General features: G+C 37.9%; 1 protein-coding gene across 1 annotated transcript in view; it reads left to right on the top strand.

Moving 5' to 3' along the window:
• Positions 1 to 24,066, top strand: part of diaph2 (diaphanous-related formin 2) — a 520,520-nt gene that overhangs the window by 164,792 nt on the left and 331,662 nt on the right. Inside the window, exons 11-15 of the mRNA XM_084719553.1 lie at positions 3,395 to 3,503; positions 7,382 to 7,492; positions 9,861 to 9,973; positions 15,291 to 15,407; positions 22,917 to 23,035. Coding sequence (XP_084575679.1) covers positions 3,395 to 3,503; positions 7,382 to 7,492; positions 9,861 to 9,973; positions 15,291 to 15,407; positions 22,917 to 23,035 — 569 coding nt within the window. The remainder of the gene's footprint in view (positions 1 to 3,394; positions 3,504 to 7,381; positions 7,493 to 9,860; positions 9,974 to 15,290; positions 15,408 to 22,916; positions 23,036 to 24,066) is intronic.

The following is a 24,066-nucleotide window of genomic DNA, read 5'->3' as shown; positions in this document are numbered from 1 at the left end:
AAGTCAGTCTGTATGCAGTGGTGGAAATAAACAAACCCACAAATTCTGTTGGAGAAGCTGAGTTCAGCACTGTGTCTCACATCTCTGACCATCCAAACAGGCCTTTACGCTTCAAGTTCTGTGACTCTGCAGGGTTTCCAAAATGATAGTTTTGACTCTTATGATAAAGTTGCACAATGTTCAGGATTGTGAATTTATAAACTTAGCATTAATTTAATCCAATGTATTCATTTCTATTACTGTCAAGAGCATTCATTTTTAATTGGTTTACTTCAGTTTGTTTAATTTATCACAGTAAAGCCTTTTCACAGCAAACATTTTTACATGAAATAATAGAGTAAACACAGGTATTACCAATGATACTAATAAAGGCTCCATTCCATTCAGGTGAAACAGAGTGAGGGTGCTGCTATTGTGCATGTTGGCTCACTGGAAAGGCTCTGCTACACTAAATGTAACAGGACCTTAATTAGTATCATTGGAAACACCTGTGTTTGCCATTTCTCTCAACATGCAGTACTCAAAACAACAACAGTAGTCAAAAAACACTGAGACAAAATGCTAACGAAGTATAAAAAAGTAAAAATAATAGAAAAGTACTAATAATTTAAATATTTACAAATTAAGCAATAAAGAAGAAACAGAACAAAAAGTGTAAAGATAACAGAAACAGCAACAACTATGAAGATAATACGAACTACAATGAATAATTATAGTACAAATAGAAATGAGGAGTGCAAATACAAATGTACAAGTAATATTTCATCCACAGTATGAGCAACAAACAAACTTTTTGTCAGTTATCTTACTAAATATCGCAGTATGACTGGCAATACCTAGTGTAGTACAGGGCCTTTTAACATATATGGGGGTCAAATATTTTTAGTTAAAGCTACTACAAGGAACTTTCATAATTTGTTGATTTTAGAGGACAAAAGTGGTAGTGTTTCCTATGCCATAACTGCAAAATAGAACATCAGAAATAAACTTATGTGAATAAAAAATAATTTCGACTGGCTAATATACTACTCACTGTGAGTTTTTCTGGGAAAATGGAAACACAAGCTTGTTTGATCTGCTTTCAAGGAGAATCTGACCCAGTAGCAGACATTAAGAACTACAATACAGCAATAATGTAGTACTAAACAATCTTCTCTATGATTGTCTTGTTTGCTTATGTAAGTCATAAAGAGGCATTATTATTTAATTGAGACTGTTTCATTATCATTTAAAAACTCCTTGTAGTAGATTTAAGAACATACATTTTTGCAAACACGTTTTTCGATGTTGTGTGAAATTGCATGAGGTGTTGTCCTTTTATTTTGGGTCAAACAAGTTAATAGTGCCGACACTAGAATGTGTAGCAGATCCTTCTGCAGCCTCTGAAGTTGGCACAGATGGAAATGCTGTCTTGTCTTGACAGGTCATTATTTTAGTGGTGTTCTAGAAGCACAAGTTTACATAATGGACACGTTTTTACCAAACTGTCACTTCTTCTTTGGGAGGTCACAATTCAGACAACCAACCATGATTAGTTTTATTCAAAGCATTTTTCGAAATAATTATTGCTCAACCAGCTCTAGGGGTTCACAATATTGTAAAAAAAAATCATGATGATGAGACATTTGTTGGGGTCTGGACCAAACAAGCATGTTTTCATATATCTCAAGAACAAGATTTTTAATAATGCTGTTTTGTCACACACTTTTCCTTTATCAAAAAATTGCAGCTTCTGCAATGGGCCATATTGCAGTTTCGATAATATGTCAGTGTGTTAATTGTGCAGCCCAGTTCAATTAAATCATTACTTTTGCAGATAGACGTAGCTGATTCTGTACATGATCAATGTATCGATGTGATGAATGAGTAATTAGACCCATATGAATGTTGTCTGTTAGAGTCACCTCTCTAACACTCCGACACAGACTTCTGCTGCTTGCATGCAAACACACACAACTATATTTAACCAGATACTGAGTGTATAGATTATGAAATTCTCCTCCTTTCTCTTACTCTCACGCTATGTCTCTTTTTCCATTTTCAAAGTATTCAAGAATAGGTTGAGGTAAACACGGAAATCTCTCCCATGATCATAGCCCTGCATTAAAATGTACGCATCCTGTAGAAATGACAGCCAAAGGAGCTGAGGCGTCATTTTCTCGCTCAGAAACTTCTCTGCCAACCAATGTTGTGACGCTGGCTCATGTTCAACACCCACTTCAGCTGACAGCATCAAAAGGAAACACGACAAGTTAAGCAGATCTATCTCGCCTGTTTTGAAGCGTCGTCTGAACTGGCTTTAAAGCTGCTCAGTATGCAGCTCCCCATGCTCGTCTGTGACTTTGTAACCCCTATCACAGAGCATGGCCGTTCCATTTATCTCTGTGTCAGGCTTATTTGACACATACAGTCCTATTGGTCGGACACATGATCTCCCTCGCTCACGGAGCAACTGTGCTTGCATTCTTTCATCCTGAAAGTGTTATTTTCTGGGTTGATATCAGGTAATAAAAATGGCAAGAGCAAGCCTATGTGGCACGCGTGAGTGCAGATATTCACATATGCATAAACTGGCTGACATTTTAACATTTGGCCAAGTGCGAGAACTTATTTCTTAACTTTTATAAAAATTATTTGAATAGCGAGGTGAACTTGTGTATCAGGCTAAGAGCTTTTTTATACCCACAGGAGAAAGAAGGTTGAGGATGAGGGAGTTCAGCTGTTCAGTTTCTCAATAGATGAAGGCAAAATAGCAAATGTGGCCTAGAGAGACCACCTGTTACCAATTATTATGTATGCATATTGTAAATCACTGTTTACGCAGGTGCTCATAAGACATCGATTTGCTTTTATTGTAGTCCTCTGTATGTGTGTGTTTGTGTGCTCAGCACAGAATTTCTCTTTCATTCACAATTTAGAGGCTGAAAATGTCCAATGCTCTATTTAGCTGAGCTGCCTTGAGCCCTTGCAAGTACTCTAATTTGCTTACCTTCTCAATAGGTGTATTTGCACATTAGTCTGGCAGTCCCTGCAATAATTTGCACCCTTTCTCATCCAGCCAAATACACTTCACCACAATTGCTTTGACAACTGAACACATTTGCAGTAAAAACCTGTTTTTTGTCTCGCCTCACCTTAGTAACAAGCGCGATCAAGTCAAAATTGGATACCACAGCAATAATAGGCCAGATTGCATACAAAGAGATTGAAAGCAGTAGCATTTGTCAGGGTGACCAAAGACTGGCCGAGCAAATGTCCACACCAACACACAAGGGGAGATAAGATACATGGTGTTTGAGCTGAAAATTGTGAGTAAATGTCCTGTCAGTGAGGTGATAAAACTGTTTGTTGACTTTTGTGTTGTGCCTGCTCCCTGTTCTCTGTTTTCTTCCAGCCTGGATAAGATTTTAGCTGCCATGACAATAGCTGCAGAGAGGAACAATAAAGAGAGATTTGCTTCAATTGTGGAAGGACTGGAGAACCATGAAGCCCAGCAGCTGCAGGTTAGGAAGCACACACCAAGAAACAGTTAACATCACCATCTAATATTCGTCTTTTACTAGATTATATCTTTTGAAGGATAAAAGTGACCTTTATGGATCATGGCCAGTATGTAAGAACTGCTATTGCACTGCTCTGAATACTGTATTATTCTGTAATACAGTGTGCAAAGGGTGCCTTGAATAGTCATACACACTGATTCATACTGCCCAAACTGAAAGGTGCTGTATATGACATTCACTGCCAGTGGACCACCTGTATTTTAGACCAAACTTTGATTCAATAAACTGGTTTTTTAATAAAAAATTCTCAGTATCTCTTGAAACCACAATACCACCACCGCATATGATACATTTTGTCTTTTGTCCATTAACACTGGTTTTTATCTGGTTTTGCTATTCTGAATGACAAATTTTAGGCAAATCATTAAAAACTGAACTGAACTGAGGTTTTAAATAAGCACTTAGATAAGTTTTATAATAGGTTTGGTACTTTCAATATCATTACATTTTAACATTGCATAAATTTTTTTAATGTATGGTATTGAAAAAGTATCAGTTCTTGGATACAACCTTCATCTGAACAAACACTGCTCACAAAACTCAGATCAAACTGTCAAATTAGGCAGGGCTGATCTGTATTACGTTACTTCATTGCCTATTTTCTGGTTAAAATGTTTTCACAAACATATTTTAGTGTACTGTTTTGGTGTAAAATGAGAAAGTTTCTGACCATTACTCTATTATATCTCTACATGGCAAATTGTTGTTTGGTGCCATCTGGTAAGGCTGAATGTTGCGCACCTTTTAGAAAGAAGCATATGAAACTTGAGTTTTGGTATGTATAGTGGACAAAAACCTGAAACAGTCCCGCGTCCCTCACACACACACACACACACTCTGTCATGACCATGGTTGATGTCAGGTAGGACTGAAATTGACAGTTGTGTGAGTGCGGAGCCTATTGTGCTTCAGCCTCAGCCGTCGTCATACATGTGTTTTTTTTCTGCTTCTCTTTCTTTCTTGGGTTCACTTGTCAAGCTCACTGCATCTCTTGCGCATGATGGGATGTGATGGCTGGGCTCTTGAAATGCACCCGGAGCTCCATCTCCACTGCTTTAATCAAAAACACCTGCCCCTACTGAACTACCCCGTTCTTTTTGCCAACAACAGGAACACCATAATACAAAAAGCAGAGATGTTGAGTTCCTTTTAGCTTTTTGTCTTCCCTCTCTCTTTCTCACATTTTCTCCTCCTCTCGCTGCCTTGCTCATTTTTTTCTCACATCTTACAAATACTTCCCCTCGCTTGTTTCCATGCTGCTGTCAAGTTGCCTCTCAGAGGACTCGTGAAAGGGCAACCGAAGCACCATACCTCTCTTAATTTTCACTACTATTCTTCCACAGCAGGAAAAAAAACTATACAACAGCAATAAAAACACCACTTAAAAACATGTTTTTGTGGAACCAAAAGCAGGGAATTACTTAAGGAATTACCCTTTTTAACTGCAGGGATTGTGAAGTGATGAAGGAAAAGTCATGAAGGAAACTGATGAGGCGGGTGGTGGAAGCGAAAGTAGATATTCTTTTATTAGGAGGCTGTTGTTTTTCCTTTAAATTTTGCCATTAATGAAATGAAGCTCTGCTAATTGTGAAGTAAATTAAAATGCTTTGCTGATGCAGGGGGTTCAAGGAAATTAATAGACTTTTTATCCAAAACCTGTGATGGGCTGTAGAAGTAGACTTTGCTAATGTGATTAAAATGTGTTTTGCCGTAGTTGAGGCTATGCTCGTCTGCTGAGCACAAGAGAAACTCAGCATTTCAACTTTAAAACCGTCCCAGCAGTGCCACTTTTAATTACGATGTTCGGAACCAGCCTATGGCACCACTGCAGCTCTCTAAACCCAACACAGATAATGCCCCCGTCCCCCAGCACGGTCGCTTCCCACTCCACAAAACACGGCTGAGGTATGTTTGAGGTGCTTGATGTAAGTATCAATCTGTATGCAGGAGAAGAGAAAGAATTTTTCATGAGCTCCATGGCTTTCTTCACTCACATAAATTCTGTGAAGATTTTGGTGGAGGTTCTTTTATGTATCTGGCCTCTGGTGGATACAGTAAAATGTCAGGTTTCAATGCACAGATCTTGCTCAGAGGCCCTCAAGCTCTTCTGCAACATGCAGAAGTCTACCGTGTTTCTCGTGCCTGGCACTAGTGCCACATACTCGATGGCGATACATCTTTTACTGCAACAAGCTTGTATTTTTCCCAAAGGGATGTACAGTATCTTGTATCTGTATCGTAAGCTAACACACAGCCCACCCTCTCCCCACAACTAAAGCTTTAAGGTAACTGAAAAACAAGCCAGCACTGGTCATTTCAGATAACTTTTGTTCTGCACTTCATCACACAAAAATAGGGATGCTTACAGATAATACAGATAACTGATCATTTCACATTTTATTATTTTATAAAGTTTATATAACCTGTACTTCATTCACACCTGAGGGTATGACAGGCTAAGACTAGCACTGCAACTAACAATAAATTTTCATTCAGTTAATCTTCCAATTATTTTCTGGATTAATCAATTAGTTGTTTGGTCCATAAAATGTCCAAATGTCGTCCTTACATGTCTTGTTTCGCCCACAACCCAAAGATATTCAGTTTACTGTCATAAAGGGCTAAAGAAACCAGAAAATATTGACATTTAAAAAGATGGAATCAGAAAATTTTGACTTTTTTCCTCAAAAAATGATTGAAACTGACTAATCGATTATCAAAATAGTTGGGTAATTAATTTGATAGGAAAATGAGCAAAGGTGGCTGATTTGATATTCTCTAGCTCTCACCTAGCAAAATCTAACCAAACACTTCTGACTCTTTAAATGTTCATTTATTTTTCGAGTGAATTTAATTTAAAAAAAAAAAACTTCAGAAATATGTTTTGGCTCTTAATTTTTGTCTAAAATTCAAATTCTTTGATTTAATCTGTCAAATCTGATATTATTGTAGTAGATATTTATTGACTAATTTTATTATTGAAATAATATATAATATAAATTACTCATTGTCAGTCACAAATATATTGGCCCTATTTTTTTTCATGCATCCCAACACAAATATTCAACTAATTAAATTTGACATTACAAAGCAAAGGTTAGGGACAAAGCAAGACACTGAGTGAAAAGACACTATGTCCTATAGGCTGATGACATTACATGGAAGGATGTGCATTTGTCGAGTAAGAATAAAATTGTAAACCCAGAGAAATAATAGAACAGACTTAGGAAACCACCCAGAATCAGCATTGTTGTGGCTCTTATTAATAACACATACGAGCCAACAGCGCAGGGTCAAGGTTTCAGAAGACAATGTTTCACATCGTCCATGGGAATCCTTCTGCCTGCTATCGATTGTCTGTCCAAGGAAAACTGTCTTATCCATTGCTCACTCCCCTGAAACACCTTACTGCTCATTATAATTCATCAGCGATTTCCTCCTAACCCCCTCCTCCACCCGACACACACACAGAGCCACACGTACACACACTTTGAGGCTTTTTTCTTTACCAATAAATCCATTAATAATGCACATCTAGTCAATAGACACACCAGACCTGTACTTTCTACCATCTCTCTGCTGGCCTCTCTATTGCTATACCTTTTCTCCTCATCCTTGGAATCTTTTTTCCGTTGTTTCGGTTTTGGAAAAAGGACATTACGAGCACTTCATTTCTCCAAAACACATATTTTTATGACAGAAACCAAACACAATGAATTACAGTTAAATTCCATAATCTTCCTGCTTGATATGTTTTGCAAGGAATATCTGTCCCATTTGTTTTTATCTCTCTGTCATTTTGTCTGTCCCCTCCACAGGTTGCCTGCATGCAGCTGATCAACGCCCTTGTGACCTCCCCCGATGACCTGGACTTCCGGATACATCTACGCAATGAGTTCTTAAGATGTGGCCTCAAGAAGATCCTGCCTGTGAGTTACCAAACAACTCAAAGGGCACACAGTTAGAGTATTCACATGCATGAAAAATAATGTTCAAGTTGTGCTTGTGATTTTGTGAAGGATGCGGTGACCCAAACATATACTTTTTTCTGTGTTAGTCGCTAAATTTGAATAGTTTAAAGGTACAGTTCATCCCCAAATCAAAATATATATTTTACCTGTAGTTCTATGTATCGATCTAGATTGTTTTGCTGTGAGTCGCCAAGTTTTGGTGATATTAAACTTCTCTCCAGTATAATGGAAAAATACAGTAGTAACGTCTCTTTGTAGAAATTATGACCTGGTTACTCAGGATAATTCATAGACCTTGTTGTGAGTAGTTTCATGCAGTTCATGTTCAACTTTTTTTTTTCTATCAAACTATAACTGCCAACCATATCACTGCGCAGAAGGAAGCGCGCATCCACTCATGGATGAGAGGCTTGTGCTCGTGACAGCTGGGGTGTATAAATGAATGCGCTCCCCATCAGCTGAGCTGTAGCTTTCTGCACAGTAATATGGGTGACAGGTGTAGCATGGTAATTCCTCCTGCTTCATTTTAACTGTCTGGCACATGATTTGGTGTGACTTTGCCTCTGAAAATGTAAAAGGCATTTTTTTTTTTTTTTCATTTTACAGAGAATCAACCAGCTGGCAGGCGTTAATAACTTTTAAAAACTTCTTGCAGATGGTCTTGTTTGCTTACGTAGGTCTCATAGTATTAAACTGAGACGCCTTCATTACCAGTAAAAAACTTAGAGTGGTAGTAGTAGTGGTATAAATAACAGTATCTTGTGTCAAGTGTGTTGCAGTGTTAGCACCTCATCACCCGGGTCGTCCTGGCATCATTATCAGCAAGCCTACACGTCTTCACATGAGGCAAAGGCAAATGAGCTCCAACTCATCACTCAAGCTCTCATTTGTAGCGAGTGGGGTGAACGTGTCACAGAGCCAGTTGTTAATAAGTCATCCCAGCTGCTCCTGTTGATTATTACTGTCATTACTTTAATTATCTTCAATTCTGCCCCCTGATATGAAAGAGTCTCAGTGTACAGTCATTTATGAATGCCACGTTCACCGCTTTTTAATGCCGACATTCAAACTGACACTCTTTCATCTAATTATGAGTTATGCTCAGGAGTCAGCGCCGCTGTTGGCAAAGAAAAAGTGAACTCTGCTGAAAAAGAAAGCACAATTTGTTTTGTTCTTTTAGTCCTTGACACATGTATTTGTCCCTCCTCCTCTACTCCTTCTACCCCCCTCCTTCTTTTTTGTGGCATTGTGCACCTCCCTCCGAACCAGTGTTGCTTAAGACAGATGGTGCACCCAAAAAACAGTGCAGGGTGATTGATACCTGCAGAAATTGGGTTACATTTGGCCCTGTCTCCGTCTGTAAACTCCGCTGCCGGTGATTCATAGAGAAGTGGTAAAGAGCAGTGCCGTAGCCCCTTGTGGCTGGAACAGGTGTGCAGGAATAGGTTCTGTCTGGAATACCTAGTGAGAGGGTTCAGGGCGTCTCGGGTCCCAGTTCTCTGTACATCTGGAACAGAGAAACTAACATTCTTACTATTACAGGTTTTACAATAAGCTTGATTAAAGCTATAATATTAACATTTCCATATAGAAATGTCTAAAAACACTAGTCATATGTCTAGACATAGTTTGTGAGTTGTGTTGACTTATTATCTCAAATGTTTCCAAAAATGAACAAACCCAAGAAATCCTTAATTTGTTAAAAGTTGCTATAACCTCTGGGAAAACACAAGATGTGTTTGATATGTCAGAGAGAGAGGAAGGAAGTCAACAAACATTATTAAACGTAGTGTGAATAAATCTTTAATATTACCTCACCCAGGGACATGGTATGTCATGTTGTCATGTCATGTCTTGTTGTGGACAATAGTGGTAGCATTTCCACCATAATAACCATAAAATATAACATCAAAAATAAAATAAAAAAAATGGAAATATAAATGCAAACTCATTTAATTGGATTTCAAGGGGAATCTGAACCAGTGGCAGACATTAAGAACACCTATACAGGAATTGCTAACAGTCTTGTGTTAAGGTGGAAACTCCCATGATCCCATGCAACTTCAGAATGTCATAAAACTACATCTTTTTTTATTGTTATAATGTAAGAGAGACAGCAGAACTTACATATTATGGGTTTAACACTGACATATGAGAGTTTGACGAGATTCAACTATACAAATACCAGTGTAATAAATTGCTGCGAGCTATACCTGAATAATTTCTTGGAGGTCCTCTGACTGTTTATCATTATCTATATATTGCTATATGACCTTTTGTATGACTTCATATTTTCAGCCATTACTCTGTGTCTGACTCATTCTAGGAGCTAAAAGAGACAGAGGAGCTCGACATCCAGCTGAAGGTGTTCAATGAGAACAAGGAGGAGGACTCTATCGAGCTCTCCCATCGCCTGGATGACATCCGTGCCGAGATGGAATATCCTTTTGTCCTCCCTCTGTGTGAATATACAGATGAATAGGCCTGCAGGGCGAGCAGCTGGAGATGAGTGTGCATTGTGGGTTTGGTCAAGCTTTGCAGGCTAAAGCCTGTCATGGCTTGGTTCATTAGAGAAGGATTTGAGGAGCCAGAGCACAATATCCAGCTCCATCTCTGACCAGGTGTAGTAGGTAAATAACCCTGTCATCTTAACCTCCCGCCTTCTCATTCTTCTTTTTATTTACTCTTCTCCTCCTCTCCTCTCTCCTCTCTCCTCTCTCCTCTCCTCTTCACTTTCTGTCCTTTGTCTGTTAGTACTGGGTTAAGTAGGACTGTTGTAAGACTGACGAGGAAGATATTATACAGACACGTGCTTTCCTGTTCCTGTTCACTATGTCCAGTAGACAGTTTTATATGGAGTCATATATTATATAGTCCAGGTTTCTGTTACTCCGTGTTGTACTGTTCCTATTAACAAATGGGAATTTTCGGGTTGGGCCAATGATATAAGGCCAAATTCCGAACATCTAATGTAACCACTAGGTGTCGCACATGACTCGGCCACTCCCAAGTGGAACATGCAGCCCACAAAAACGTTAACTTTCAGCTTTTCTGTAACATCACACTGTTTGATAGCTAGCTTCCAAGTTAACAAAATGTTAAGTTTTTCGTTAGCTAGCTAATACTTAAAAAACATTTGTATGTTTGCTAGCCAGCAAAAAAGTTAACAAAGCGTTAAATTGTTTGCTAGGAAGCTAAAAACTTTTTTTTAAAAAAAGGTTATATTGTTTGCTAGCTAGCTAAAAAAATTACAAAGCATTAAACTTAAATATATATATTACATTCTTTGCTGGCTACCTAAAAGGTAACAAAATGTCATATACTGTAGCTTGCTTGCTAATCAGTTTGTCCATTTCTGAACTGAGGAACCTTTTTTTCTCAATCCATGACAAAAAGGCGGCTATTTTAAAAAGTTATTCCTCCTTAAGTGTAAGTTTAAAGTTATTACTGGATCATATTTTGAATTGGAGTTTAAAGTTTTGATGACACATAATTCAATTTAATCTCGATTTAGAGTAAAAACTTAAGTTTATAGAGAGGTCAAATGTAATGTTTCTTCATTTTAAGATAGTTTAAAAGTTTTTTGCAACATAATTTAAAGTAGGAAAGGAAAGGAAGTTTATGCTAAAATTGAAAGAATTTAATCAGGTTTAGAAATCCTTGTTGGTGCCAACCTGCTTGAAAGACAGATTTGTGAACCTAATCTCTTTAGCACATATAACAACTAATGCCAACTAATGTTCCGTCGGTTTAATCTCCTAACACCGAACCAGACCACTGAAACCAAAAATCGACCCCACCCTAGTTCCTACTCTCCTCCACCTCTCATCAATGTCCATTTAACTCCAAACATGCAAACACCTGGAAGTTGATAAGGTGAGAAATAATTTAGTCCAGAGTTAGGAACATCGTCAAGCATCCTGCAGAAGAACCTTTTAATAATTCACATATCTTCTCTCAGGCTATGTTTGAATGGCTGACATTGTGAGCAGACGAACCAGACGCTGACATTGTTATGCAGATGTTCATTCCCACCACCTTTTTCTTCCACCAAATCCCACAGTTTTAGCGCTGGCACAAAGTGCAGCTGTGAGTGACAGTTTCTGTTGACACATGTAGGTGAGTGGAGGAGGTTGTGTATGTGTGAGTGTGAGTGTGTGTGTGACGAGAGAAGATGGAGAGAAAAAAAAAAAGTGCACCTGGATTAATGATGTGCTTGAGCAGGTTCACAAATGAGAAGGCCCAATGTTTGTTTCCAAGGACAATGTGGTATCGATCTATGAGCTCTGAGCATGCTTCGAATGCCTAGGCTACCCTTTGTCCCTTTGCTTGCATAGCACACACACACACACACACTCACACACACTCACAGACATATATGCATGATATCACGCAGGTAGTAGTACTCTTACTACCTGAGCAGTGCATATGTGTCTTGTTTCTCCCAGCAGTTTCATGAATATTAACCTGAAGAGGCTCGTCTCCTCTGTGTCCGGCCCAGGTCCAGGTGCCGAGGAGGTGACTCCAGGCCGCTAATAAATATTAATGAGCTGTGGAATAGTGATTGATTGACCCCACCACTGACTGGGCTACGTCACACTTGACTACCACTCATGTTTATTCATTATTTGGAGAGGGAGTGTAAAGAAAGAGGGAGACGGGAGAGCGAGAAAGAGAGCGTAGAGGGGGGTGTCATCGAATGGATTGGCATTCTACATTAGGTTTATGTCTGCAGCTTAGTGATAGATGAAGCTAGTTGGATACTTTCCCAGTCTGAGCTCCTTCTCATGTCCTCTCAAATGCTGCTGTGGTGAGGCTATAATTGAATCTCACAGGATTGGTAATTCTCCCAGGCTTCATACTCGGCTAATACAAGGGAGGGAAATGATACTGTAGAGGAGCCTGTATTCCCATCCGTCTCTCTCTAAAAATTTGATATGGGATAGGAGTTTAATTACAGACATTGTTGAAATTAATAGGAAAAGTGTCAAACAGTATTTAAAAGAATTGATCTTCTCCAATTGCAGCGGCTGCAGATTGTTTGGTGTGGATGATAGTATGGGAAATGGAGAATGCAGTCAAGTGCTGGTTTTTATATTGAGGAAATAAATGATCTGAATTATTGATAGACTCTTACAGAGACATCATTCATTAGCTGTTGATGAAACCTGACAAATTTTATTAGGAAACAAATAAGGCACTGACATAATATTCAGATTAAATGTAGTAGTTGGACCTTCTCTACACTGTAAAATGGACTACTTGTTTTTACTTCACTCATGCCTTAAAATCTCAACTTGACTGTTTTGTAAAGAGAAGTTGAGGTAATTTTGTATTGATTCAGAACAAATAAACTTTTCTAGTTAAATCAGCCTGAGAAAACATGTTCAATTAGCTTAAGATAATAAATAAACAGTTAACCCCTAAATCAAAAATAAGTATTTTTCCTCTTATTTGTAGTGCTGTAGTAGTGCCATAGAGATGGCTGCCCTCTTTCCAATAGAATGGAACTAGATGGTGCTCAGCTTGTGGTGTTCAAAGCGCAAAAAAAAAAAAAAAAAAAAAAAAAAAAAAAAAGTGAAAAATTCGATACCAATTCCGGTTCTGAAAGATAATCCACAGACCTTGTTAGAAGCAGTTTCATGTAGGAACTATTTTCTTTATCACCAAACACCAAAACAAACTAGATAGAGAAGTAGCACCACAGCTAAGAGGAAAATATCTATTTTCGATTTTGGGTTGAACTGGAACGAACAACTGTTTTAGTCACACTGAACATTGCAAACAAACATAATTTCCCTTTATATTTTATCAGCTTGAAAAGTCAGCTCTCCATTTCACACAAAGAACTTCCAGCTGCAGCTCCTCCTGTTGGAACTACTTTGTTCCAAAACTGGCACAAAGACAACATGTGAAATTTCTCCCTGTGACTTTATTAAAATTTGAGTGTGAGGAGGTAGGAACTGACTGACTGTTTTCATTACTGTGAAAACAAGCACACAAGCACCTATTCTTAAGCAAGTTCTCATCATATGTTTTTTTTCAAACAATAAAAACTAAGAGTCTCAGACTTAACTTCCAGTGCATGCTGGTTAATATTTTGTTTCTTTAAAATGTTGGATGTGTTGATTGAATTCTGCACAGTACATTTATTCAACTCATCATTTCAAGTCACAAGACTTAAAGTTAGAAGAACTCAAGTGTTCTTTTGTGTTCTGAAAATAAATACTACAGATTTAAAGTTTAATTAATTTGAATGAATAAAACTTGTATATTTACAGTAAGTTAATGAGAAAACTTAAGTTGATTCCACTAAATTCCCATATGAGTTTTTACAGTGTGGTCTCATCTGTTTTGGATGTATAACATTAGCTTGAGGTACTATTGCATGTTTGTTCTAGTAGAAATATTACTGTGGCTCTGTTTAGTCTTAATTTGGCTTTAAAAAGCACTTTTTGCATTTGAATTTGACTGATACTATCTGTTCCAAGAGCAGAAGGGAGGAGAATCAGAACATATGCTGCCACACTGTTGAAAATGTCACTTCATCGCTTTGCAGTTAGTATGTAGTGCTAAGTAAATATTTTAGCACATGTCAAGATCCACACTTCATGTTATGATGGCAATCAGGTTTTCATCTCTGAAAGCTTAACGGGGCACTGTCTCCTTAGTCTTCTTTTTTTTTCTGCATGTGTGCACATATCTGAGAGGCTTATTTCACTTTTTCAAACAAGATGAGCCTCCATGGGGAAATCCTCCTTTCTCAAGCAAACAAATTAAATAGGCTCCAAATCATTCATTTTCCTGGGTTCTTTACTTCTCAGAGCTGCACTTTTAGGAAGCTATTAGAAGTTTGAGAAGACACAAATTTAATTATTTCTAAATTAAACTCGTGCTACAAATCAACCAGTAACATAGAAATTAAAATTTGAAATATATTTTAATGTGCTTATCCTCTCCTGTAGTGTGTGATATATCAGTCTTGCATTGTTTTAATTCAATTATCTCATTTTTGTGCTTCTTGGAATAATCTGCATCGTTAACAAATACTTTTTAAAGACAAATATTCAGAAAATAATCAAGACATATATGTAGTATATGGCATTTAGACAGAAAAATAAAGAGAGACAGTCTGATTTAACATCTGCTTATGATGTCAAAGACATCACTACTTTCTCTTGGGGAAAGCAAACATAAGACACATAATCAATACCTTGTGCAAATTTAATAACATGAATTTTCACTCCTGAGTACACGTCAGTTTCAATCTGAGAACTGAATCTCAGCCATGTTTTTTCACTCCGCGAATGATCGACTCTATCCCTCTTTCCTTAAACATTCAAACCAGTGATTTTTTTTCATGTAATTAATTTCCTCTGTTCTGAAAGGTTTGGAGTGACAGGTAAACCAGAGGGAGTATTCTTTTATTGGCGATCCCCCTCCTCACGTTAGCTGTTTACAGTGTTTTTGCTCCCCCGAGAGAGGGAGACTGGATAAGAAGAATCACGTCTCTGTTTGCTTTTGCACAATGACGCCTGTCAGAAAACCTGAGGTGAGAAAGTGGGGAAAATAAATACGTATTTATAAAAAAAAAAAAAAAAAAAAAAAAGAACTAATACAATTTAAATGTTTACACAAAGTTGAGTGCAGCTGAATAATCAAGTGAAATTTAAATCTAACTGTTAACTGAATTTACTTAGAAACCTAAAAAAAAATGACAGTCATAAAGTTGCTTTCCTTAACTTTGCTGCTTTACTGACATGAGTGAGGTGTACCATCTCCTGTCCAACATGGTGAAAGACACCAGCTCAGAGACCTACTTCCTGTCAGTCCTTCAGCATCTTCTGCTCATCAGGAATGACTACTACATCAGGTAAGTTTCATGTGATTTTTATTGTCTGATGAGCACTTGATGCTTAAGTGCATGTCGAAATGCGTGGATCATCTTGGCTTTGGGATTGTTTTTAACAGTAGATATGAAACACCTCGAACATTGTTCATCATTCTGAACTTTGTTCATTACTTACAGGAAGAGGTACGTTTTGCCTCCGTGGATCTGTTTGTTTGTCTTTGACCAATAGATCTTGAAAAGTAGAAGTCAGGTTGAAACGTGTTATGTACATTTATCTCCCAAAAGAGAGGGATAAGAGCCCTATTGATTTTTGAAAGCCAAACTTGAGCTACATTCATATTATTGTAACTTTTTTGTCATTTACCTTTAACATCTATCAACTTGTCTCTTATTTATTAATACAACTTCTGTTTTTGAGATCTGGCCTCATGCAAGAACATTTTCAAAAAACATACTTGTCGGTGTAACTTCACCTGGGAAAATGTAAACACAGACTCATTTCATCTGATTTCAAGGAGAGTCTGACTGACCCGGTGGCAGGAATAAACAACTATACAGAAATAGACCATCTTCTTGTGGATGGTCTTGTTCACTTATGTATGTCATGTAGAGGCATCAATAATAAATTCTGTTTCATAACCAGTTAAAACTATGTTGTAGCTTTAACTTACTCTTACTTTTCTTCAGCAAATGCTCCTAACTTTAGATAAACTGTGCTTTGTTTTTTGAGAATTGTAAATTAGCATAATTCGTGCCCCAATAATTCATTATAAGGCTACATGTTCTGCCTCGTATGTCAGGAGGGGTTCATTCATGAAAGTAGCACCAAAGAGTAAGAAGAAAAGTTTGGAGATTTAAAAGGAAGGTCTATAATTTTACGTTTGCTGGAAATGAATTTCAATGTAGTGTTTCAAGGTTTAAAAGTACTTTGGGATAAAGTGCTTGACACTGCTTGAAATTGTAATTTCATTACTGATGAGTGCTGTTAATGTCATGTCACCTAAACCTGGCACCGTCACTGAACGATAAATGATTCAACATGAATATGTCAAATATGAAAATTCAAAATACAAGAAAATTGGTGAATGCAACAAGTTCTACTGAATGACAAATCTGTCTGTACAAGTGGCCCTTAAATGAGGCCCCGTGTCTGAGCAGTCAGGTGAAACACAGAACACACACACTTAAACATAAAACACATGGACACGACACAGAATATAATAAAATACATAAAACATGATATAAATATGCAAAAACGAATGGTAAAACCCAGCATGCAACCCATATAAACCAGATCAGACTGCGGCATAATATAAAACCTAGAGTACCTCTGACCCAGTCATCAATAATTAAGACAACATTGCCATCGTGCCCACCAACTGTATTCACTAAAACCATTCACTAATAAAAATTATCCTATCAGCATCATTAGTCACCAGCAGGAGGTAATGCGATTTATGGAGACACACTGAACTGAGATTATTTGGTCATCTCTGATATGCAACTGTATAACTTTATTAGAAAGATAAAGCCCTTGAGGTGAACCATCTTGTTTTCAATGGGGTCCTGAGCATAAATATACAAAAAAACAGTACTTACAGAAAAACAGCACAGATACACTCACACATACACAGACATAAACTCTCTGGGCCCCCGAAACATTTCAAAAATACATACACAAAATGTTCACATACCCAGAATATAAGTGTACAAGTACCTACGCAATAGAGAGAGAGAGAAAAAGATTAAAATACATTTAGAAACAAGATCAGGTTGTTTGAAGATGATTAATGGTAATGGTAATGGTAATGGAGGGTGAAACAATTGATAGAGCTCTGTTCTGGAGTTTCATGTGTAGCTTGGTGAGAGCTGAACATGATTACAAAGTGTTAGAGTCTATCTTGTAAAAGCTGGGGGAAAAGCTTCACTACCACTGTGGGTCGTAAGCTAAAAGCCTGTTGAACCTCTGGCCACGCCCAACATTCGTCAGTTGTTGTCTGTTGTACTTGTGACCACGCCCATGTTAGCGTTGTGGTGCAGAGCGAGGTACTGCACTGCACAGGCTGAAAAAAGAGCGTGCAGTCGTCACCTAAAAGGAGCATTAGCCTTGCTGCACTTACTCTTTTTATAACCCTGCTGGAAGTGACAAATGATTAGAGAAGGGATAATATTCTGTATTTTGGAATTATTGGATGATTTTAAACTGTTGCCTTAGCTTTCTGCTTTGCCTTTGAGGAGCAAATATGTCTGTAGGAAGGCCGCCACTCCTCTGAATGAAGTGACACTGATGAATTCACTGCTGTGTCAGACATTTTTGCAGAAATAAGACTTTAAAAAAAAGGAAAGTTGGAAGACGAAGGGAGGATGGAAGGAGGAAGATGAATTTAACATAGACAAGTTGCTGTTCCCTTGGAGTTATGAATAATGTATTCCTCATCTATTCGTAGGAAGTGAGAAATAGAATTCACATTAACCAGCTAGTACGGCCCTGTCCACCTCGGCTCCAGTGTCCATGTACCTCTCTGTAAGCTAATAAGACGGGATCAGTACCAATGCTCTCAAAAAAACTGATGGTCTTTTTAAAGATATGTTTTTGAAATATTTTCTTTCCTCCAGCCTCCCTCACAAATGCAAGGACAAACCCACACATGTGCACAAACAAACATTACCACCAGAAATTCATTCTGGCTGAGGCATTTTATTCCCCATACATCAGAGCTGTGTGAACTAGGATGATGGAAGATGCAGTACTTTAGTACATGTGGCTATTTCCAATAGATACTATCTATCTTTTTTGCCTGTACAGCTAATGTTTGTAATGTTGGAGAAACCAGCAAGAGTGAAACACATTTTGAAAGTGTCCAAATGAAAAAAATCCCACCCCCTTCCTGTAGGACTCCCTCCAAAGCCACTCCCCAAAATCTGAGCGCACACTGCCTGATGACTGCAGGAGGAGAAGTCTCTAACTGTACCCAACTATGCCATGTTTCATTCACATGGAAGAAAACACACAACATTATAATAATGAACGTAAACAACGAACATGGCTATTGTTAGAATAGATAAAGATTTTCCTAGGTGACTAGTATTGATTAGTTCAGGCTTATAGTTGACTAGCTTTTGCACATTTATGATATTGAATATTTTTTTAAATCTATATTTTCAGCACACAAACCCTGCTGCCTGTTACGTGCTAACCAAAAAAGTGGTAATGATTCTTAATGTGTCAAATAACCAGCAAGGAGACTGAACATTTTGTTAATGTATTTCAACACAAAATAATCTCTCACAAGTGTTGTTGTTCAAAACATGAGAATTTTAACTCCACTTATGAACATGATGGATGGGGTGTACTTACAAATTAACTCGCTACAAACTCGCTCCTCAACCACTTTGTGCTTCGTGTCTCCACCTGAACCTCCTGTGTCTTTGTTGCCCTAGCAGTTAGAGTCCTGGTTGGCTTCATTGTAAATCACCTCAGGACTGTATTCCTGGTTGTAAAACTGGAGTTTGAGGTGTTGTTTTTTTCTGAAACTAATTAAAAAACACTGAGAGGTAAATAACATGACAACCCTAATCGACCTTTACTTACTGTTGCTTGGCCTGTCAAGCTTTCCATTGTGGCACTGCACATACACAAAAACCAGGTCTTTGATTCAACAGAAAAGTAAAGAAAAGCAGCTTCTCATTTCTAGTGGACAACATGGATTTTGTGAGCCAGAATGATGACTCTTGCTAAGAGATTTCAGTACTGTAGCTAGCTAATGTAAGCTAAGGCTAATACTTGATCTCCTTGAATCAGCTGAGAAGTCTGTCTCCAGCTGCCTTTTTAAAGTTTTCATCTGACACGTTTTTAAACAAAAACCCTATGAGTGTGTATGAAATATGGTAAGTGACTTAACAGCTGCGCACATGACATGACACTGGTCAGATGTTAAAATACAACATATATATGTATATGTATAAGGTAGAGGACAGAAATATACTCATTACTGTTGGAACAGGAAGTGCATGGATTAGACTAGAAGTACAGTGGACCTTGAGATGGTCAACCGACCAGCCAGTCTGTGATCACCTCAGGAAGAAGGCCAGATGAGAGCTAAGCTAACGCGGCTTCATCATGTTGTCATCCAAAAACTGGGTGAATGTGAAATAGTATAGCATGTATGAAATACTTTGTCAACTTGGAACAAAAACAAAAATAGGCAGGTCAGAGAATGTGTGGCAGCACTGCGTGGCTCTAGTTAACACCATTTAATGGTGGCGGTCTCGGGTTAGGTTTGTTGTATCAATATGTGTCAGACTTTGGCTTTGTGATCAAAGGAATGCATGTGTGCTCATAATGTTCTATCTAAAGTAAAGGATTAAGTTGTTTTTATCTTTTTTCTGTTCTGGAATTAAAAGCACACTTGGTACCTTGATTTGTGTGTCAAATAATAATCTACATCAAATGATAGCTAATTAATTAAATAATATAATTAGTATTAGTATAGTCTAAGAGGGTCTGCAGTGGGCAAACTGTTGAAGCACTCCGTCTACTGTCATTCTTCCTAACACAACATTAGTTGTTGCTCTCCCCTCCGGGGCTTGGTTTATTTTTGATAATTAATCTCTCACTGCAAGCCTAATGAATGGGAGCACATCAAACCCACCCAGTAAATATAGAGCAGATCTGCTCTTTTGGAGCCTCGTGATATGGGGATTACACTGGTTATGTGGAGCAGAGCTGGATCAAGTGGCTGGGGCTGCGCTCAACTGCAAGCTATCATTGGAAGAAATGAAGGTGCCAAAGTAAAAGAAGAGGTGGGGGAATGATGCAGGGGACATATGCTAGCTTCTGGAGCCCAGCCCTGCCCACTGTGGAGGGGCCTGACAGTTCTGGGTCACTCTCTCCGTCTCTAGTTATCTCCACCCAGCCCCTATCTGCTTGGTGGTGGCGGAGGATGGAGGACGAAGGGAAAATAGGGCGGCTTATTGAGATAATAATGTGGTGTACATTGGTGACAGTTGTAAGCCGAGTGCCACAGTGCTTAAGCCATGCAGGGCGATGTGTGAGCTTTCACTAGCTTGTTCCAATCATGAGTGGGCGAATCCGCCAGCTCAAGCTTAATGTATGGCATTTCATGCTTTCAAAACAGTGCACCTAAATGCTGATTTATTCTTATTTGCTTTGGCTCAGAATTTTGTGTTCTTTCATATTTCTGTTCATAACAGGATATGGCCTGTCCACCCACAAAGTACCAACAGAACATAGCCTCTGAATTTATGAGCAACAGTTAAAGTCTGGGAAATAAACTTCATAACATTTAATGTTTTTAATAATAACAATATTTTTTTTTTCCTAAAAAACAGGTTCATCACAGTCATATTTATTTTAACACATGCTACACATACTATTATACAAAATATTATTGAACAAACTCAACCCACCTGGCAACAGACTGCTCTGCCTGATCACATCATTACACATTACATTATTACGTCTTAATTACACTAGTGCTCCTTCCCCTTCATGCTCTCATGCAGAGCCTTCAGACAGGCAGGCTTTGATCAGAATATGAGTTCTTTATTCCCATTAAAGTTGTCTGAATTTCATTTATAATCATATAAATCTAGTGGACAGTGTCAAGAACTTAAAAGGGCATTAAACTACAGCATATTTGCCATATGGGGATTTGTGGAACTTCCAATAATAACTGTGTCATCTTCGTGGAGTAAGATTACATTCCTGAACAGAAAGATACCATTGTTTTCTAAAATAAAAACAGAATTTGTGCAAACAAAATGAACATCACTTGCCATTGGAAGCATATTTGGAGTGTTTTTGTTTCTGTCTATTGATGCTTTTGGTCTCATTGAAAAACATAGCCCCTACTCTGTGTCTGCTAGAAAATTGTTTGTCATTTTAAAATAAGATCAAAGGAGTTGATGTGATTTTTGAATCAGCAGGCTATCCCTGTCTCAGCTGCTAATACTGTATTCCTTCTTATAGTAATGCATTCATCGTGCTTTACCCCAAGTCCAGATTTCTTAGCACTGTACCAGATTTTTCCAGCTGTTCACACAACAACAATTCAGCAACATCGACATCAACAATGCTCATCAACAATTGAGTCTTCATACCTACATTCGCTTGTGCATAGAGTTTTCACTTGTGGTTTCCTGGTTTACAGATTTTTTTTTTTTATATATTTATTTCTGAGTGTTGTTGTGTCATTAAAGGGATAGTTCTGACTTTTTGAGGTCGGGTTGCATGAGGTTGAGCTACTTATGGGTAGTCAGTGCATTAGTAGATGACAGTTGGCACACTCCCAATTTGGAGAAGCAGCAGGAGTACTGGTGTAGGAAGCTAAGTACTGTTCTGCTGCAGTGTATGCTATTTTGACAATAGTTTTACCATTTTACGTAGCAGTCAGATAGCCCTTTCCAAAGGGAGGCAACCGGTATACAAGACAAATACTGCTACCTTACTCCTTTTTCCCCGACTCCTCAGTCTTTTAATTTGTTTGTGTTATTGTGTACCTTTGTGGTAAAGGCTTAGTTCAGATTCACAATAACACAAACAAACAAACAACAACAAACAAACAAATCAAGGCAGCAGTAGACTAGAAACTCCCATATTCTGCAAGGTAAAATTACTCATTACTCATCACTCACAAAGGTTGACCTCCAGAAATCCTGCTGCTTCTGTACCAACCCAACCCCCATCTACTGTAGATCATAATACTGTAAATACTGTTATACACTAACTATTGATAAGTACCCCACATAAACCACACTTAAAAAACCCAACTATCCCTATAAGGGCCACTTGAATTCAATTCTTAACTTCCAATTTACAACAAATGGACCTTGAGTCTTTAGAGGAATAAAAAACAAGGTTTTCTTTCTGTTGCAAATTTAAACATCAACTTTCTGGTCAATGTCATCCTTAGAAAATAATTATTTCTCAGTTTGCAGCTCAGCTTAAGCTGGCATTGTATTTGCTAAATGTCACTCGCAATTAAAGTTGATAATGTTACTGAGAAAAGGTCACGCACCAACCTGTGTGGCAGAATGGGACTCTTGGGCTGATTCAGACACCCTGCTCGACAACACCGAGCACTCAGTCACACTCCTAACTGGCTGACATGTTTTCCCGGTCATTGTGCTTTCAATTACACACATTACACTGATTAGATTTACATTTCAGTTTTTATGGTTGCTCTAATTGGCAAAGATGATTGCAAATTAGGCAAGAGGGCGAGCGTAGCCTTGGCTACCGTCTGTCACCTTGAAATGGACAGACTACCACTGACTTGGTTCCTGCGTGCCCATTAATCTGCTAATTTCATGATCGGGGTGAAGCAAGTGATCAAATTTAATAGGGTGCCTATTTTCTCCAGCAGCACCCTTTTTGACATGGCATTTTGTGACCTCTAGCTTGGATAAGGGAATAATTTGTGGTTAATTAGCCTTGTAGAGTTTGTGTCACTCATATCTTTCTGTGGCTTGTCTAATTGTTCTGCTTTATGTTTTGTGACCCCTCAGGCCGCAGTATTACAAGGTGATAGAAGAATGCGTGTCTCAGGTGGTCCTGCATCGTAATGGGATGGACCCTGACTTTGGCTACAGCAAACGATTGGATGTGGACTTCACCCATCTGATTGGTACTGTTGGAATCTACTCACGCATTAATTCAACATGTGTTGGCAACAGTTTAAAATGTGTCCTAAAAGTTTTTAAGATTACATAGTTCTGAAATCATTCTCAAGTTGTTTTTTGTTTTGTTTTTTTAACTGTGTGCTGCAGGAGGTATGTCACTGATGTTGTGAAAAATGTTTTGATACCTCGCAGTCATTCTCATTATCCTCCCAGATCCCCCTGAACACATGCAGTGGCTTGACATATAAGATGGGGTCATCTAATTATTCATGAATAACACATTATAAAATGACAAAATGAATTCACTTAATTCTGAATAATTTTAAATGGCTTTTTTTTCTGCATTTATCTTCCTGACATCGTAGAGAAAACATCTATTTGCACTGAATTACTAATAGGGAATCTTTTTCCAACAGAGAAAATAAATAAATAACACCACTTTGTCTCTCTCTGTTGTGTCACTAACAGTTCTGTGACTTGCCAACAAAGGGTCATTAAAAGTTTCTAAACCTATCCACAGATGACTGATGCCATATTAAATAAGTTTTCTCACTCACTTTACTGAAATTTAATCAGTTGATAAAAAACTTTCAAGGATGTGTTTTGTTAAATTCACACAAAAGACAGGGAATTTGGTGCCACACTCACATTGGTTTTTGAAAGGTGCTTTTCCACCTTTTTTGTTTTTTCTTGGTTTTGTTTTTCTTTCACTTTCACTTTAGGGTGTAATTTTCTACTATAATAACAATTATTTTTCAGGAAAAAAAAGTGTTGCGTGATGTGTTTTCCAACAATAATTTACACTCTCTCATATCTTGTCCTTCAAATGATTAATCTACATTCATCTACAGTGTACATGGTATGTTTAAATACACTCGAATAAAACCAAAAATCTGAAACACGTAAACCATTTGGAAACAGAAAATGAAATTTTTTATTTTTTTTTAAGAAGCCTAATTGAGATTAAAAATCTCTTTTTCAAGAGCTGACCTGACCAAGAGGGTTCAAGAGGTCAAATGATTAGCACATCTGCATG

Source organism: Lutjanus erythropterus, chromosome 5, assembly GCF_056507025.1.
Source record: "Lutjanus erythropterus isolate fLutEry1 chromosome 5, fLutEry1.hap2, whole genome shotgun sequence".
NCBI lineage: Eukaryota > Metazoa > Chordata > Actinopteri > Lutjaniformes > Lutjanidae > Lutjanus > Lutjanus erythropterus.
This window is presented reverse-complemented; position numbering and strand designations above follow the sequence as displayed.